The sequence below is a fragment of the Triturus cristatus genome, chromosome 12, assembly GCF_964204655.1.
Source record: "Triturus cristatus chromosome 12, aTriCri1.1, whole genome shotgun sequence".
Classification (NCBI taxonomy): Eukaryota; Metazoa; Chordata; class Amphibia; order Caudata; family Salamandridae; genus Triturus; species Triturus cristatus.
Genome location: NC_140595.1, coordinates 776,453,626 through 776,473,348, shown reverse-complemented (window position 1 = coordinate 776,473,348; position 19,723 = coordinate 776,453,626). Strand labels below are relative to the sequence as shown.

Here is a 19,723-nt window from a genome sequence, read left to right as displayed (position 1 = left end):
TCCTGGCAGATTCTATCTGGCCTATCTTCAAAGAGTTGGGTTCATCTATCACCTTAGGTAAATATAATTCTGCGTTGTACCTGCTCTCTCTCTCTTTTTCTCTTTTTCCAGGTACCGTCTTCATTGATCATTATTTTGACTTTGTTTCATTTGACTTTAATTAGCCTCTTGGAAGAATGTGTTTAAGCTGTGATTGATTCTGACTCACAAAATTATTAATTTAGATAAAGGTTTTCAAACCTTTTGAGTTTGTGGTTATTTCAAGTTTAAGTTAAATGTCATTTTCTACCTTAAACTATCTCAGAAACTTGATTCATCGAGAAAGGAATTATTAAGGAGATCAAATTGGTAAGACTTGGTAAAGGTGTAACAAAACTACAGGCAAAACTCAAAATTGATAACAGCGGGGTTTGCTAGCTCATTTGTGTGAATGGTCTGGGCCCAGATGAGTATTTAGGTATGTGTGTGTTTAACCTGAGCTGGTGACCAGCGCTCTATCACCCTGTACAATTGCTTGTTCTGGCGCTAACTTCGCAGTTTCTTTATTCAAAAGGGCTCAAACCCCCTGTTGCAAGATACAAAGGTAGTGATCTGAGTAGGCTGAAAGAATGGGAGGGATAAAGGGTGGTGGGGGCTACAAAAAGGTAGGGCATAACCCTTTTGTATGATTTGCAGGACCCACCAGTCTGTTGTGATGGCTTGGCAAGCGTTGAAGTGGAGTGAACCATTTCCCCCACAGGCCATGTGTGATTCCTTGAGGGGAAAGAAAAGAGCTTTTGTGGGTGGACTGGGAGAGGAGAAGGAGGATTAGAGCAAATGCTTACCTTGCCAACCCTTAGTTCTGCCATGCCCCTATACTATCACAGAAATTGGTTGGGCTTCTGGTGGACTGGTTAAGAGGGCTGATACTAGAGAAAACTAGTGAAAACACTTCTCTATTTTGGTTTTGTGCTTTGCCTGTACATAATATGGGGCCATTTGCAAAGCAAAAGAGACCGTAGTTTATGCAAGCTGAAGGGGATGTATTCTGATGTGCCTCAAGGTATGACTGTGGGACACTGGCTCTGTATATACTATACCAAAGTAAGGTATAGTGTGCACAGAGTCCATGAAGCCCTAGAGGTTTACAGAGGCTTAGGTAGATAATACCGAACTGTTCTATTTGTGGTAGTGTGGTCGAGCAGTTTAGGCTTATCAGAGGGTAGTGTGAATGCATTTGTTTTACATACTCATACAAGACAGGAACACACTCAATGACTAACTCCAGCCCAATGTTTTGCAAAAATATTACTTCAGTTACTTTTATTGTAGGAACCAAGTCAAACTTAGTTACAGGAAAGTAGACTTTTCTGGGAGGTAATACTTTCAACAGGAAGTGACAATGCTTTACAGCCTTGGAAATTCTTTTGTACTTGTCAATCAGAAACAGTAACACTGGGTACTTGAAAAAAATATACAGTTGTTTTCAACAGATAGAATGCAATGCAATCCTAAGGAAGGAGAACAGGGTTAAGCATCAGCAGGTAAGTACATAACTTACTTTTCCAGTCTTTGGGGGTTTAGACTGGCACTGGGCAAGGGTCAGTTTAAGGTAGATACTGCACCACCAGCGGCACTGGAGCAGCCCGGTGCAGAGTTTGCAGAGTCCAAGGTTAGTCAATGGAGACTGAGGCCCCCTGAAGCAGAGCGGGATTCAGTATCTACGCCCTGACGGTCGATACCGGCAATCATGTTTGCTCTTGTGGTCAGCGAAGAGCAATAGAGATGGATGCGATTCAGTAAACCGCAACACTAGTACAGTTACGGTCGTCGTTAGTGGGTCACTGTAGATCGAGGGTAGGCATCACCAGCGCAGCAGTCACAGTCATAGGGATGGAAATGCACTGGGGATGGAGGAGTTCTGTTGATGTTGGGCTGTTTGGAGGGGCGACGGTTGAGCAGGAGGGGCAGGAGGAGGCCGACAGGGCCAATTCAAGGAGGGTACATGCTCTCTGGAACAGGGCTGTGTACAGTTTGGGTCGTTGAGCCGAGAGGATCCCTATGAGTCATGGAGGCTGTCCAGCGGCAGTGCTTTCTTCTGGCAGGGCAGAGTAGCGTCGACACAAGTGTCGGTCCTCTTCCGCTGTAGTCTTGGGGCTCTTTTGCAGAAATGAGTTGTGTCGACAAGTGTCGGTCCTCAACTACTACTGTTTTTGTGCCTGGGGGGTGCCGGGACTAAAGCCTCTAGCCCAAAGAGAGTTTCTTGGAGATTGGTTGAAGGCTAGAAGGTCACCGGAGTTTCTTGGAGGCCTTGCAGTGTTTATGGAAGGATAGCAGGTCCAGTTGTCGAACCGTCAACAGGTGGCGGGGTTCTTTCTGCAGCGGTTCAGTTCCTGGTCCGGCAGAGGAATTCTTCTTTAGTCCGTCGTATCTGAGGAACAAGGTTCAGGGAGCCCTTAAATACAAAATTAAAGGGCGTTGTATGGTGGGGGGGGGGGGGGGCAGTAGCTGATGGCTACTGTCGTTTAGATTGCCTACACCTTTTGGGTGCCGCCTTGCTTTGGCAGGAGGGGCACATCCCTGTTCCTATTGGGCTTAACTCTCCAATTCAAGATGGCGAATTTCTAAGAGAGGGGTTCTCCTCAGCTTCTGACGACCCTAGGGGTGCGCCAAGCCTAGGTGGACACTCCTCCTCGGCTTACTAATTTTCCAGCCTGTCCTGCCACCAAAAGTGGGGCTTGAACAGGGGGGGGGGCGGGAATCTTCACTAGTTGGAGTTGCCCAAATCAGCACATCACAAGGTGAGAGCCTTTGAGGCTCACTGCCAAGTGTTGCTGTTCCTGCCAGGGGGAGGTGTGAAGCATCTCCACCCAGAGAATGCTTAGTTTCTAACCTCTGAGAGCACAAAGGCTATCACCCGATGAGGTTAGAAACCTGTCTGGTGGTGGCTGGCCATTGGGGACCAGTCAGCCAATACACTAGAAGTTGGCATTTTATAATATATCCAACACTGGCATCAGAACCAAACTTCTCAGCTTTCAGTAAAGCCATCATGGAGCTGTGGAGTTTGAAATGTCAGACTCCCAGTCCATGTGCTCAATTATGCTTTACTGCACTTACAATGTCTGTAAATGGCACAGAGACTGCAGGGGCATATTCCTCCTGCAGCTATGCCCTCACCTGTAGGATGGTGCACCCTGCCTTAGGGCTGTGAGGCCTGCTAGAGGGGTGACGTCCCTATACCATAGGCAGTGTTGGTGCACAGGGATGTGTGCCATGTCGACACTTCGGTTTGATCTGCACCAAAAACACAGTCTGCAACGGCAGTGGGTGGGTGTTAATGTGAAGGGTCTCGGAGGGTGGCATCATACATGCTGCAGTCCTCAGAGACCCTCTCTGATCACAGGGCCCTCGGTACCAGGAGTACATTTACAAGGGACTCACATGTAGCCCAGAGGTGTGCCAATTGTGGAAACCAAGGTACAGTTATGGGAAAGAAGACAGGTGCTGGAACCTGGTTAGCAGGGTCCCAGCACACAGGTAGCATCAGTTATCAGGCAAACCTTTAGGGGGTAACCATGCAAAAAAGGGCCTGTGCCATCCATGCTAACAGTATATAATGCCAAGCGTCTGCCAATGGCAGTATCTGGGGCTAGCCACTACAGGTTTGTGGATCACACCTCTGCAAAGGGAGGAAAACAGATTTCTTAGGTGTTAATCTGATCTTCTTCAGCCTATTTCAGCTTTTCCATGAAAGAGGAAGTAGGCTTGAAGTATTTGGAAGACTAGGCTAAACTAAAACTTCAGATACTTAGGTTTTCCATTTGGTGCGAAACCTACAAAATACCTAAACCTATCTGACTGACTCGCCCTTGAGAATTTCTATAACATTCCATGGATTAGGTGATGTTTGTAGTGAACTGAGTTAGTCACAATATTTCTTTTAATTGTTAAGGAAAGGAATGCTGATTAGATTAAAGATGGTCAAAACATGCAATTTCTCCAAATAATTGGGCTGTTATGTATGTTTGTTTGTATGTATGTATATATGTATGTGAAAGGCACTGAAGCTGTTCTCATCCTGGTTCCATTCCCCTTAGTGTTGTGACTTCTAAAAAGACAAGTATGCATTTGCTATTCTTTTGTAGTTCATCTTCTTCTTCGAGCACAAGACATATAGTAGCAGTGCTGAGAGACTTCTGTATTAATTAGGCATTGGAATCAGCTTTTCTTTATCTTCACTGGTTTTCATTGCCACTGGTGTGCCATGCAATGGGAAAATGTTTAAAGCTGCTAGATCAGGATATGAGGATAGGGAAACACGTTTACTCTTAAATGTATCATTTACATAATGAATTGTAATGAAGAGGCTACACTGCTTTTCTTATTTTGTGTAAGGACATATTTGAACCAACAAAAGGACCTGTCATGAATTGACTATATTCCGAAGGATCCTTTGAGAATTTTGATTAAATGTACCTATTTATTATTCTTTATGTTTCAGATATTTTTAGGTGTTGTAATATGAACTGATGAATAAAGATGTTTTTTTTGTTTTCTTTCTCAAATTGCAATAATCAACTTACCTGAATCAATGAAACCCCCATGATGGAGAACTTTTTCTTCTAAAATAATAATCACTGTTAATATGTAAGTTACAAATGTTTATCTCAAGTGACACGTGAAGCCCATGGGCCACTAGATGGCAAAACAGCTTAGAACACAAACGATCTCACAGATAAGAGAACTTCCCACTGAAAAACAGAACCACAAATGCAAGATCACCAATTCAATGTACATGTCACACAAAAATCAGCTTTCCTGCCTTGTTTTATTAATTACACTTACTTTAGGTTTATACAGTAGATTAACATCATCCGAGGTAGAGACGATGAATTCCCAGGAGAGGGTGTCAACCGATATCTGAAACAGATTTCAGTGATATCATTTCCTGTGCCTTCAAGCATTACAATAGCATAACAGAAGCAAGAACCATAGGGAATGATGATAAGGATAAGGTAGTTACTTTAGGATATTGCGTAAATTGGCACACATTCTGCAACCCCCCTCATTGTATGAAGGATTTAAAAAAGACATCAGACATGGAACAGTGCACCATACAGAGTTTATCCAAATGTCAAAAGTGTCTTAATTTAGTGCAAGATGATGTATTATTAATGACATTTTATGCAGTTTAATGTTCATTAAAGAAATATATTTTTAAAGGTTGTACTTGTTATCCAAAAACATTGGTTTTACAGTTTTGAAACATCCAGCTGATACAAAGAAAAAAAAATACTGTTGTCTTGCTTTCTGAAAATTCTCAACCTCATCTCCTTTTTTTTGCAGACTTTTATATAGCGCGAACTTGACCCGAATCGTGTATCAGAGCGCTTTACATAGCACCAGTTACGTTACATGAGGACACACATTAATTTTTGTTAGGCATGGGGAGATTAAGTAATTTGCCCAGAATCACTAGATGTTCAGCGTCATTGCTGAGACTCGAACCCAGTTCCCCAGATTCGAGGTCGACCACCCTAGCCATTAGGCCAACTCCTCTCCCCATTTAGCATTCTGCTCTTGTTAAATCTCAACGCACCAACTACAGTTAACAGAGCACACCAAGCTGCTACCAGATGCTCCACTTCATCTGGGTCAGTTAGATTCTTACACCCAAGGATTCAGAGCCGGAATATTGGGATCTAGTGATCCAGTGAACAAAGGAGGAACATATGTGGGATGTGCTTTAGGATCAATTTTAAGTCTTCCCTTCGCATTACAGGCCAAGTTTCAAACAGGATACTTCTACAACACTGAAGGGTCTACTCACAAGGGTAAATCTACCTGTATAGATTTACTAGTAGTAAATTTACTCTTACACCTTTTAGTAACTTTACTGCTTTGGGCTATTCATAAAATTCAAGTGTAAAGTTACTCTAACGTGTAGACTTAACAAGGGTTGGGCCAAATTTTATGAGTGTAAAGTTACTATTACCAAAATGCAGCAGTAGTAAGTCCAGCACCACACATGGCCAACCACTAGTATTGCAACACTCTCTCATGGAAATAATGGAGGTAAGGACTTAAAATAAAATCCCATAGGAAATAACAGTAAATTAAATCACATTATTTAACCAATAGAAAATATAAATACATTTAATTTAATATAAAACAAATCTAAAAATGAAACATTTATCATTTTATAATATTTAAATTACTTTTAGAATTAAAAAAATAATGTACTCTTTTTTTTAAACATATGTAAGGTACTTTTAATAAATTCTATACCTCACTTTTAATAATGCTTAATAAATAATTTTAAAAATCCTTTTTTTGTTACCATGGATGGGATTTTTTTAATTTAAACTTCAGAAAAATAATGTCATTTAATATATTCAAAATAATAATTATTTTTTAAATTTAAATTAAGTTAATAATTCTGTAGCATTTTTGTAGTATGTTCTACATTTAAAATAAATATGTAAAATTAAATTGCTGTAATATAATGTAAAAATATTTTTACTATTTTCAGTGAACAAGTTACTTACCTTCGGTAACGCATTATCTGGTAGAGACATAGGGCCTGGTTACGACTTTAGCGGTGCGACACTGGGTCCACCCTGCCGCCGCACTGCCAAATCTACTACTTGCCAGATTAGGAGTTTCCTCCCGTCTGGCGGGCTGGTTTTTGACGTTCCCATGGCACTGCCGTAATGGGAATGGCAAAACTGTTCCTACACAGCAAGGACTAAAAAGTACATGCCATGCAGCAACTGGGGCGCATGCACACAGGGGGACACATGTTGTGCCTCCTTATGGGCATCTCCATGCAAAGCAGACCAAGGGGGCCCCCAGCAGGGCCCCCTTTATTTTCACTCTGTCACGGTGTTTATGGAGGAGGAACCTCCATGACACTGCCGGCGGAAAGGAAACTCATAATATGCTTTAGGGGCACCACGGCAGTCCTGCCAAGCATATTGCAGCCTCCTGACCGCAGCAACACCACCAGGGAACGGTGGTTCCCTGGTGGCAGCAGCGGGGCTGTGGCAGTCCCACCGCCCAAATCATACTAGGGCAGTCTGGGGACTGCCACTATCGCACCCCCGCTAGTCTTGTAGTCCTCGGGCCTCCAGACTCATAATGGGGGCCATAGTGTAGCCACAGATTCTTTAACTTTCGAATTCTCCCAGGTGCCAATCTGGATCTGGAAAATTATAAGCAGTTCTTCTGAGCGCCGGGGAAAATCACAGAACACATCCTCACTAGAGCCAGGATAGTTAAATGCATTCAGCACAAAGTCAGGAAGACCAAAACAAGAACAAGGACTGGTGCAAATGAAAGCCTGTCCTTGGAAAAAACACTATTAGACAAAGTAACCACTACTAGGGTCTCACAACATGTAGAACCCATATATATAGAAAGATGGCGATTATACAGATATGAATCGGCTATAAATATTGATCAAATATGCCCAAATCTATATAGCCTGTGCTTTGTGTATCTATGGATCCATATATATATATATATATATATATATTACCTACTGGCGGTCGCCAGTAGGTAGTTATAGTTAGGACCACGTTTCCATAGGAAATCCGCAACATTCTATTTTGAATAACTTTGGCGCCGGTTGACGAATCCTCGCGAATTTTTCAAAATAGGTGGGGCACTACGCTCCGCTCCTACCCTGAAAGTCTCGGGGGGATTCGTCAAGCAGGGGCTGAGATAAAAGGGGGGTCCCAAAACGCGTTTTTCCCATGCATTTTTCCATAGGACCTTTAGACACAGCTACAGCCCGAACGGCTGAACAGAATTACTTGAAATTTGGCAGAGAGGTAGTCCTCAGGTCAAGGAAGTGCCTTTTGTAGGTTTGGTGTAAATCTGTTCAGTAGATTCTGAGAAAATAGCCTTTAAATCAATATATATATCTGAGCCAGCGTACGGTGCGCTTACGGTGCGCTTACCGTACGCGTACGGTGGCGTGCGCGAGCGCGATTCTGATTGGCCCTTAGATCTTAGTAAACATTCGAATCGGTCGAAACCAGGAAGCGGCGGCCGCCATTTTCTCTCTCGCACTCTGACAGGGGGTTGAAAAACCAAGTGCAAAAACATGTAAAGGGGCTGTTTACACAGCTCCCAAGCACCTAGCCATGTCGAGGGAGTCCCCAAACGATCCCCCAAGTGAAAAAAGGCAATTTTAATTTTTTCGAAAATTTCGCCGATTACGCTTACCGTACGCGTACGGTAAGAAATAATAATAAAAAAAAAAAAATATCCACATTCTCCCCACCCCGTGTGCAAAAGGTGCCCCAAGGGCACCTTTTGTGCATGGCTTATTAGAGCTAAACAAAACATATATTTTACCTGTCACAACGATGCTCATCATATGTCCTCCATGTGCGCACGGTGCGCGAAGCGCATCGTGCGTTCATGGCCCATCTAGCGTAACGTGGGCACGCGGTGCGCGAAGCGCACCGCGTGCTCACTGTGCGCGCACAGTGCGCGAAGCGCACAGTGCGCGAAGCGCACCGTGAGCGCACGGAACGAACTGCGTTAAGTGGGCGCGCACGCCACAAATGGCGTAAAGTAACTTAGCATTTAAAAAACCGTACAAATTCACTGAAAAAACCATAGGTTTCACACACGTTATAGTTAGGAATTAGCATTTAAAAAACCTTGCAAATTCACTGAAAAAACCATAGGTTTCACACATGTTATAGTTAGCTGGACATTTTACTGATAAAAAACCAATGAAATTCCCCCGTTATAGTTACTGTAGGCAACTATAACTCACGCGACCGTAATCCTCTGCTGATGACATATGTGTTTTTATGAAAAAAAAATATTTGTAATATATGTATAGCTAAAATTTAATGGAAGAAGACATGGGCAAATAAGTGTCTAAATACAGTATTAGCATCAGCAGAGGATTACGGTCGCGTGAGTTATAGTTGCCTACAGTAACTATAACGGGGGAATTTCATTGGTTTTTTATCAGTAAAATGTCCAGCTAACTATAACATGTGTGAAACCTATGGTTTTTTCAGTGAATTTGCAAGGTTTTTTAAATGCTAATTCCTAACTATAACGTGTGTGAAACCTATGGTTTTTTCAGTGAATATATATATATACACACACACACACACAAATATACATAATATAAACACACACTGTTTTGGGAAAGAACACAGTCCCCCGGAACCCGACTGGCAGGAGCCCAGGGCACACCAAATCAAAGTGCATCATGTGTCAGGCAAAAAGTGGGAGGTAACCATGCAAAAAGGGGCACTTTCCTATAGGTGAGGAAACTAGGGTCCCCTGGGGCAAAGCAATAGAGGCAAGCAATCGTCCTTTGCACAGGAGCCCCTGTGCAGGGCTTGAACCAGGCACTGAGAAATACATATGTAAGGGCTTCATTAAATGGGAATAATGGTTCCATTGTGGCAACTCCTGGCTGAAGCACCTCTGCCAAGACTTTTGGCTTGATTGTCACTAAAGGCAGCGTAAGATTCAGGACTTCAGCTGCCTTTCGCACCACCATAGCAAATGAGGCACTCTGCTCCATAGCCATGGTAGAAGGAGAGTCTAGGTCACCTTCTGGGGAGGTGTCCAGACCACTGGCATCTGCCAGATCCTCATACCAGGTGCCCTCAGGATCTTCTGGTTGATAGCCATAAGCGTCTGCAGACCCCTACCACTCATCACCCAATCCAAGCCAGTCATAGTAATAATGCTCTGGCTCCGATATAAGGAGTCTGTTTACAGTTGGTACCCAAACCTGCTTCGGGCCATGCCTGTACAGCTCCGTATCAGAGGCGGTGATGATGATGGGGGTCATCCTGGGGTGGGAGCTGGGGAAGATCGAGGTCGATCAACCTGCGCTGCTGCGGATCCATCAATGGATTCCTGGGGCCCGACTGGCGTTGAGGGCGTACCCGCCGACAGAAGACCAGTAGGTGTCCCTCCCAGACCTGTGGGGCCTGAGGGAGCACTAGAAGGGTTTGGCTGCCTTAAGACGAGGTGCATAGCCTCATAAAATTCTTTCAGTTGGGCGGGGGTCGCTTTAACTCACAGAAACTCCAGAAGGTGCAGAAACGGCCCATGTGCAAGCTCCACAACAGAGCTAGGCCTCGAGTGACGATGGCACTGCAACTTCTCTGAAGACCTGAGCGGCTAAGTCGAAGACCTCTACAACTTCTTTTTTTGTGGGACTTACTTGACAACTTTGAATGAGATGACAATTACCCATTGCAGGGTACAACTTTGCGAACAATCTCAGGACCTTTTTCTCAATCAAGATGTGGAGCATCCTGAAGTTATTCAACGTCAGGTAGCGAGGAGTTGATGGACAACTCCCTCAGGGTCTTGGGATGCATGGTGAGGCAATCCCCACGTCTTTGCATCGTAGTCTTGGTCAAGACACCAGATTAAAACCAAGTGTGGGTCCGTCATAAACATCTGCGTGTGACAGGCACAGCATGGTCTGAAATCTGCCTTTGTGTTGAATATCCTCCACACCAAAGACAAAGTCTCAAAAAGATATTTGACAAAAAGTTGAAAAAAGATCAGCTAAAAAGTGACTGGGGAAAGCTCTCTCTGGATTTACGCAGACTGGTGTGGAAAGAAAAGAACTGATGACAGTGCAATGGGGTGGTGCCGATATAGGCACAGCGCACGTCACTTCTGGCGAGGACACTGCCAAGTGAAGCCAAACGAAGCCAACTGCCGGTGTGCAGGGACACTGCTCACCAAAAGTTTCCAGATCCAGTCTGATGCCTGGGGAATATTCTAAGATAAGGTGTACGAGACCGATACAGGATATTATTATGTGAGTGGTTTATGATATATTTTATGATGTTTACTTCATTAACTTCCTATTGGGTGCACGTTTTGTGTCGTACATCCCTTACCCACACTGGTACCAAATGGTAGCTATTTTTTTAGTTGTCAGTCGTCTTTTGGTCACTCTGGATATGACATGGGCCACCTTTTGGACAATCTTTGATATGGAAGTATATTTATCTTTCCCTCTATCTTTGTGTTTTGTGCACTCATTTCATGGGTGGTTCCGTGGTGCATCACTACGCGTGGATTTATTTGGTGTAACCAGCATGCTATGTACAATTAATATGTTAGATGTGTGTGCTAATATACATATATTTGTATGGATTTATTTAGCATTGTTCCATTGCCATTGTCCTGAGGAGGCCAAGAAGAATCCAAAGGCTGAAACGCGTCCACATCGGCAATTTCTGGAGGAGTCTCTAAATAAAAATAATAGTGGTATTAATGACTATTTGTGGCACAATAGAGCCAAAGGAAAATAGGTGCCTTTGCCTTTGTGCACAGTTTACTACCTCTGAGTGGATCACCCAGAATAAATGTGTGAACACTAGTTATATAAATATTTTCGGGTACTGGCAACATAGAGTTGAGTTTATAATTATTTGTTGTATATATTTTAAATGTATTTTTGTATGTCCTTGTGCTTTTGATTGTTTATAGGTTTTTGTTCAAAGATCGGCCCCATTGTGTATGTGTGTCTTAAAGTAATTTGGTCAATATATTTTTGTGGGAATGTAGACTAGTGATAGGGTAATTGATTGTCCCCTATGATAAAATAAAAAGATATATTAATTCCTCTGTACCTATCTTTTTTTGTATATGATAGTGTCCCATACCCAGGTGTAGGAGGGTGATTAGGGTATACCCATTGTGTATGTATATGCATAGCGGTAGCTCAGCAGGTCAGTTTATTTGCAAATGTGTTGGATAATGTGTTGCAAATGTCATTATCATTTGCTGAAATAATGTCAATTGTTTCACAGGGACTTGCATCGCAGGAGGCAAATGCTGATGCTAATGAGATCTCTCAAAGTTACATCTGAGCTTTGGGAACTGCATATATTAAACTTGGTACTTCATCTCAGGCTGGGTGCTTTATGTCTTGGATGCAGCAGGTATTCAGTATGAACCTGACCTGAATCCTGCTGGTCCTTTTCTTCTCCTTCAGCAGCAAGCTTCAGAAATCTTGCTGGATCGGCAGAAGATCCACTTCAGAAAACTTGTTGAATCGGCGGAAGATCACAAGAGGACTAGATCTGCGGTCTGTGACCAGAGAGGAGCCCTGAAGGACTCCCTCTTGTACTCAGGACAAAGTAGTGGACTCTAAATCACATAAGGCTGACCCCCTGTTCAAGCTACAGGGATGAAACAAGCTATGAGAGTCCTTTTTCTGGAAGTACCCAACTGACCAGTGGCAACTGACCTGAATTGCATCCTGCTTCTGGCCTCTGCCTGACACCCTGTGAGTCTCTAAATTACTCCCCTGAGGTCTTGGGGACAAAAAGTGTACTCCAGTGTACTCCAGAGGTGGATAGGACTTAAAAGACTAAGGGCCTGATTTAGATCTTGGCAGATGTGTTACCCGTCTGCCGAAATATAAATCCCATAGGATATAATGGAATTTACATTTTGGCGGACAGGATATCCGTCACCGCTGTGACAAAGTAACGAGTCCGCCAAGATATAAATTAGGCTCTGAGTCAACTAAGTCAGAAGGTAAAACCTTTGATCAGGACGAATGTGGTTGGTGTATCTGACTCATGCCCCATTGCGGCTAGCCTCAAATTGAGGCTAGGTTTCCAATCTAATGCGGCCATGGACGATCGTTAGCACGTTGTACTTTTTCGAATTATTTCTACTTAAAACTTAAAAAATTAATTTCTCCGGTTCCCCTAATTGGATTTTTGTCATTCTGCTGTAATTTTGATATTTACATCTTACGCTATTTTTTTTTATTTGGTTTGGGATTTTTACTGTTTTGCATTTTGGCTTTATTGTTGTGTTGGCACTGCATACTTTAGACTACCCTAAGTTAAAGCTGTCTGTTCTGTGCCATAGCTACCAGTGGGTTTATCTCAGTTTAATTTAGAGATTTGAGGGTTTGCCCTGAAAAGGTGGGTAGTTATCCACATAAAATAACAATCCAATTTCTTACAGTGGGTGCTACAGGGCTCTCTGAAGAAGTTGCAGAAGCCATATATTTTAATGGGGTCCTTCCAATTTGCATTTTTTTAGCTGACATAAAATGTTTCTCTGAAGATGCCCCTGGAGAGCTGTATTTAGCGGGTGCAGCAGTCTACCTCTCTAGCCATGAGGTGCTAGTGATAAAAGTTGCACAGCTATCTCAGTCTCATTGTTTATGACCTGATTTGTTCAGACAAAAAAAATATTTTGTATGAAGTCACCAGAATAGACCTTTGTGGCTCCACAAACCTCACATGGTTTAAAGAGTCCTGTTGTGAGAGGATTAAACCAACATCCAAATGAAATAAGTCACACAAATGTGTACTTCAGTGCCTTGTAGGGGAAAATACAAGTGTCCTATGTCTTGAAGTGTAGATTTAGTCAAAACAATTCTGATGAGTAGCAAAAGAGCAGACCTCAAAGGGGTACCCTGTTGCCTGATCCCAAGCGGTACGAAATCTGGCAGCTGTAGCCTCTGGGAAACCCTAAGCCTGTCCACCTAATTGGTTGGATGCCATGTCATAAAATTAGGTGGATGGGCCATTTAATATCTGTGAAGGTGTTCAGTAATCCAGCACGCGCCAAGCCACTCCATGTCATCTTTGTTCTACACTTGAAGTGATGATGGTGCTGCACATAGGCACCATCCATCCTCGCGGACTTCAATTTCTTTTACAAGCATATCCACACCCTCAGATAAAGAGCGCATCAGCAAATCTGTATAACCAGAGTGCACATCTTTAGATTGGGACTTTATCAAATGAAAAAGAGTCTATTTAAGAGAGCATGGATGTGGGAGGATAGTGAGGAATCTGTGGTTAGATAAATTATCCACAAGAAATAGCGTTACTACAGGTATGTAATTTGTTCTTCTGATGGATAAGTCTAACTGCAGGTTCCTCACCTTGTGAATAGATACCAAAGCAGTACCTCTCCAGGTTGAGGGTCTATGGGATGGTTAACATAAAATGTCGCTCAGATCTAACTAGGGTAATCCCCTGGAAGACGACTTGCACAACCTCTGGATTGTCATTTGTGATCCACTGAGCGACAGTGGCTGAGTTCATCCGTCCTGGAGATTAGAGATCCTGCCAGGTGGTGCACAATCAGCGAAATGCCCTGGCGAGTCTGCCACTTCCAGAGGCATAGAGCTTCCTGCCACAGGACGTACGACTCAACCCCACTTTGCTTGCTGCAGTTCCACATGGTGGTGTTCTCTGTGAAAACCTGTAGTAGCCTTCCTTTCATGGCTGGCAGGAAGGCCTTCAATGGCAAGCAGATTGCCATCAACTCCAACCGATTAATGCGGAATAGGGTTTCTGTCAGAGACCACAGTTCTCTGATCTCCACCTCTCACTGGATGTCATCCACCCACTCAGCAGTGATACGTCCGTTGTCACTGTCATCTCTGACTAAGGTAAGGGTAGGAGTCTGCCACTGTCCCAATCACAGTTGAGCAGCCACCACTAAAGATTTTCCAAGTCTCCTCTGAAACCTGTATTGAATGCGACATGGGGCTTCACCAATGAGACTTCAGATCCCACTGCAGAACCCACATGTACTACCTGGCATGTTCAACCAGCCCAGCAGGATGCACAGTCCTAGTAGTCTCAGAGCATCCTCACTGAAATCCAGGACAGAGGCTGAAAGATTGGGATCTTGGCCAGGATGTCCTGGGCTTTGAGTTGTGGGGGTTAGGATCAAAAACTGCACCATATCCAAAATGGCTCTAAGGAATGGAAGCATCCGTGAACTTTGGTAAGTTAATAGTGAACCCCAACAATCTTAGAAGAGCCTGCCTTCAACAGCCTGTTGTTCAGGTCAAAGGAGGCAGACTGGAAACCCTGACCTCCAGAAGTGTGTTGTAACCACAGCCATCACTTGTGTGAACACCAAGGTGCACTAGTGAGGCCAAAAGGTAGCAATGAAAGTTGAAAATGCTGCAGGCCAAACATGAACCACTGATAACGCCTTTGAGCCTGCAGGACGGGAATGTGGAAATAAGCATCCTGCAGGTCCAGCACTACCATCCAGTCTCCAGGATCTAGGGCAGACAGAACCTTGGACTAGTGTGTGCAACTTGAACTTGTCCTTTTATAAAAGGTGTTGAGAGGATGAAGGTCTAAGATAGGATGGAGGCTGGATCTTTGTTTTTGATAAACACATTTTTATTGATTTACAAAAGAAATACGCCAGCCATTCAGCACAACCTCTTGAAGATCCAGGATTACATGTAGGAGTATGCACAACCCAGAGGCTGGATCTTAAGCATAAGAAAGTATCAGAAGTAACACCCAGTTCCCGCTTCCAAGTCTGGGGCCCTATCTATGGCCTCTTTGGCCAAAAGGGCCTACGTTTTCTGCTCCAAAGGAAACATGTAGTTCTGATGCGGATGGAAGGTGTGGTGGAGTAGAAAGAAATGGGAGGGCTTAGCCTTGTTGGACAATTTGGAGGACCCATTTTTTGGACTTAATAGCTTGCTTCCCTCAGAGCAAATGGCGGATCCCGCCTCCATCGAGGCACTAAAGGGTTTCGAAGTTGCGGGTGTTGAAGGAGCAGGGGACTGAGCTGCTTGTTGTCCCTGATAGCCTGGGCACTGTCTTGGGGAGCCACAAAATTTGCTATGCTGGGGGCAGAGTCTGACATGGATGGTATTGGAAGTTCCATGCGTATCCCTGAAATGAACAAAATTGTTGGTGAACTGTCTAGTACTAGTACTGTCCAGTATTAGTATAAAAAAGACCTGAAGAGCAAATTGTGGCGCTACTCTCTTTGAATCGCTCCAGGGTTGAATCTGCTTTCTCACTAAAGAGGCGAGAGTCACAAATGGCATATCCATTACGATACCTAGACATTCGGGGAGAAGCTTACAGACCTCATCCAGGCATGGTGCCAAAGCACTACAATTAAACCTACAAAAGGACACTGTTCCTAGGCGGGGTGCAAAAAGTCACCCAAGCGCCCATTTAAAGAGAAGAGAGATAAAGAAAGAACCTAGGTGGACAGGGGACCCCACAAGTGAAGAGGAAGAACAAGTCTATTCTCATGTTGCCCTCACACACCCGAGGGGTGTCATGCTTCATCATCGGGCATTTGCTCCTCGTAGGGCCGGCGCTGCAATTCCCTACGGGTCCCCCGAAGAGTCACTTTAACGGAGATCTTTTCAGAGAAATGCCGGATGGTGCCTGCGGGTGTGTGGGGTGAGGGTCCCAAAAAGAGGGCGAAAAGTGCGTACAAGTAAGATCTTGGGGTTACTATTTAAAGGTTAAAAGAGGGAACAGTGCCCATAATAAAAGTAAAGATAGAAATAGAACCCCAAGGGTAAAATATTATATTACCGCTCCAGACAAGAACTGCCTGGGTATAATCGGTCAACATGTTTCGCGCCCTAGTTGCCCCAGGGGTCATTGGCGCTTCTTCAGGACCAGGAAAAACAAAAATGTGTGAAAGTGCAAGTGAAGAAAGTTAAAACCAAATACCCTTTGCGTAAATTAGGGTGAGCCTATTATCAGGAGAAATGCTCCAGTGGCTGGGAGCAATGGGACCCCGCATCTTGATGAGCCTCTGAGTAAATCAGGGCGAGCCAATGTGGCGCAAAGTTGGAAATGCTCCTGATCACGACCCCTTATTATCAGGAGAAATGCTCCAGTGGCTGGGAGCAATGGGACCCCGCATCTTGATGGGAAAATGGCGAAAGTGCCAGCTCCAGTACACCTACCCCCTCCATACTCCCGCCGAAGCACTACACTCATGCTATAACCCGACCCAGAGCAGATAACAAATGTCGTGCCATCTCGTCTATCTAGAATAGTTTTGGATAAAGAGGCCCTCTGGGTCCACCATTAATACCTGACTTACCATGTCCCATAAAGCATGGGTGTTGGATTCAAAAAGGCAGCTGGCATTTACTGAGTGTAGGGCAAGGCTGGCTGAAGTAAACATATGCTTGCTAAAGGTTACTATCAGTTATGAATCACTGTCAGGTGGGGTTGCAGGAAAAGTGTTAGGGTTAACCCTACCGGTGGCTGCCTTCAGCGCCAACCACTCCAGTGTAGGATGAGGTGTAAGAAAGCCAGGGTCTCCTGGTGCTGATTTGTGGAAAAGAGCAACTTGTCTGTTGGCCTGGTCACCAGAACATGGTTTTGCTCACATGCCCAACAGGGTGCCCGTGAGGGCCTCATTATGCAATTCTTCATATCAATTGTTCTCATAATAATGTGGGACAGATTTGTCCTCCTAAATTATAGTGTTGCTTATCATTAGAATCCGATCCTAAAAGATCATGTAGTATGTGTGCACGGCTGGGTGGTAAAGGTAGTGTGTCAAAATTAGAAGGATTTCCAATAGGCTTGGCACGGGTGGGTTTATAGCGAAGCAGAGGCCAAGGTTAAGGCAAGTTAGATTTGGAGTCGGAGACCACTATAGGGTGTGCCTCCTCCAGCACTAAAGTGTGAAGGAGCCGGTGTAGGGAGTGAGACCGGGACCAAAGTCAGCACTGAAGCTAGTGCAGAACCGGAAGCAGGTTCAAATGGCGCAGATGGCAAACCTGCAGGTAAAAGTGCAGCTATAAGCCCCTGTGGACCTTTAAGGCCAAAAGGTGCACCAGACAGAGCCAGCTGTGTGGAGAAAAATGCAGCATGGGCTCCCTGAAGACCACAATTTGCTGCAACATCACCTAGAAATTCAGGGCACATCTGGGCCAGGCTCAGAATCGGCTCCTCAGGAGTTTGGGAGCGAGACCAAGTGGCACGTTGACACCCTTGCGTCCTCTCTGGAGCTGGAGAGTGGTGAGAAGGGGCCAATTACTGCCTGAATGTCTTATGCTTCTTGAACTTACCCAGAGACTTTTACCACAATGAAGATCTGTTACGGGAATGACCTCGGGAGTAGGAACCTTACCTCCTTTCGACCTTGATTGGTCACGGCATGGAGCCTTGAGGTGTTTGGAGACATAGAGCTTAACTCTGCAATCCCATATGTTTTTCGGGTTCATCTGGGCACAACTGTGGCAGAGCCTGGAGTTGTGTTTCGACCCCAAGGACCAAAGACATATCTGATGGGATACTATCACAGACATCTTTTGGCGACAGTCCGTACAAGGTTTAAACTATGTTGTTCTAGGACACTGGTATAATGTTCTTGCACACTGGTATAATTTTGGAAAAATAAATGTAAACAAATCTCATCATAGAGGAAGGAGTAGAGCTCTGGATCTGCATCTGAAGCAGTGAAAAGAAAGCAACTGACGTCCACGCGCATGGGTGGCACCTATATGAGACTCCGTTGTCGCCACTGCAGAGGAACAACATCAACATGGAGATTTTTATATTCAGTCTGCACCATGGGGAGTACACTGCTCTGGTCATTTGTAGCTGTCCCTGGCAGTGTGACAGAACGTTAAAGAAGAAGAAGTGACTTACCTTCAGTGACGCATTATCTGCTAGAGACAATATCTAGCTGCAGATTCCTTACCTTTGAATTTTCCAGGTGTCAGGCTGAATCCGGAAAGGAAAATGCTACTTACCCAGGATGCATCTGTTCTTGGCATGTAGAGCTGTAGATTCACATGCTTTGCATAGCGTGCCATCTAGTGTTGGGTCCGGATGTTTGCATTTTGTTTTTGTTTGAAGAAATCTTTTCCAGTCACGAGGTAGGTGACTACTCCTTTCAGTGCGCATGGGCATCGACCCCATCGTTAAGATTGTTTTCCCGCAGAGGGTGATAATGGACTTCGTAAGAGTAGTAGAAAGAGATGTCCATGTATATATGTATCTAAGTAAGATGTCACTGCAACAGGTATAGGTACCTGGGGAGGTGGGTGGGCGTATGTGAATCTACAGCTCTACATGCCAAGAACAGATGCATACTGGGTAAGTAGCATTTTCCGTTCAAGGCATGTGAGCTGTAGATCACATGCTTTGCATAGACTATACAGCAGTGATCTCACAAAGCGGTGGCTAACCTGTAGCTATTGCAGTCGTTTGAAATAGTGAACGTAAAACTGCTTGGCCCACACTAGCTTGCTGTCTTGCTAACACATCTACACAATAGTGTTTAGTGAATGTGTGTGGTGGAGACCATGTCGCAGCTTTGCAAATGTCATCTATGGGTATATTTCCTAAAAATGCCATAGAAGCCTCTAGTTTGCTTGTGGAGTGTGCTCTAGGAGGAATTGTCAATGTTCGTTTTGCTTTTGCATAGCATGTTTGAATGCACTTGACTATCCATTTTGCAATATCAGATTTTGATATGGGATTGCCTTTATGTGGTGGAGCAAAAGCCACAAATTGTTGTTTCGTTTTACGGAAATGTTTTGTCCTTTCTATGTAGTAGAGTAATGCTCTTTTCACATCTAAGAAGTGTAGAGCACGTTCTGCCACAGAATCCGGTTAAGGGAAGAACACAGGCAACTCAACAGATTGGTTGATATGAAAGGCAGAAATGACCTTTGGTAGAAATTTCGGGTTGGTCCAAAGAACCACTTTGTTTTGGTGTACTTGTAAAAATGGTTCTTCTATGATTAGTGCCTGAATCTCACTCACTCATCTAAGTGATGTGATAGCTATGAGGAAAGCTACCTTCCAAGTGAGAAATTGCAACTCACATCTATACAATGGCTTAAAAGGTGGACTCATCAGTCTGGTGAGGACAATGTTGAGATTCCACACTGGAGCAGGTGGAGGTCTTGGGGGGAATGACTCTTTTAAGTCCA

General features: G+C 44.1%; 1 protein-coding gene across 1 annotated transcript in view; it reads right to left on the bottom strand.

Moving 5' to 3' along the window:
* Positions 1 to 19,723, bottom strand: part of DNAH2 (dynein axonemal heavy chain 2) — a 2,945,517-nt gene that overhangs the window by 39,613 nt on the left and 2,886,181 nt on the right. Inside the window, exon 86 of the mRNA XM_085638712.1 lies at positions 4,828 to 4,902. Within this exon, the coding sequence (XP_085494838.1) occupies positions 4,828 to 4,902 (75 nt within the window). The remainder of the gene's footprint in view (positions 1 to 4,827; positions 4,903 to 19,723) is intronic.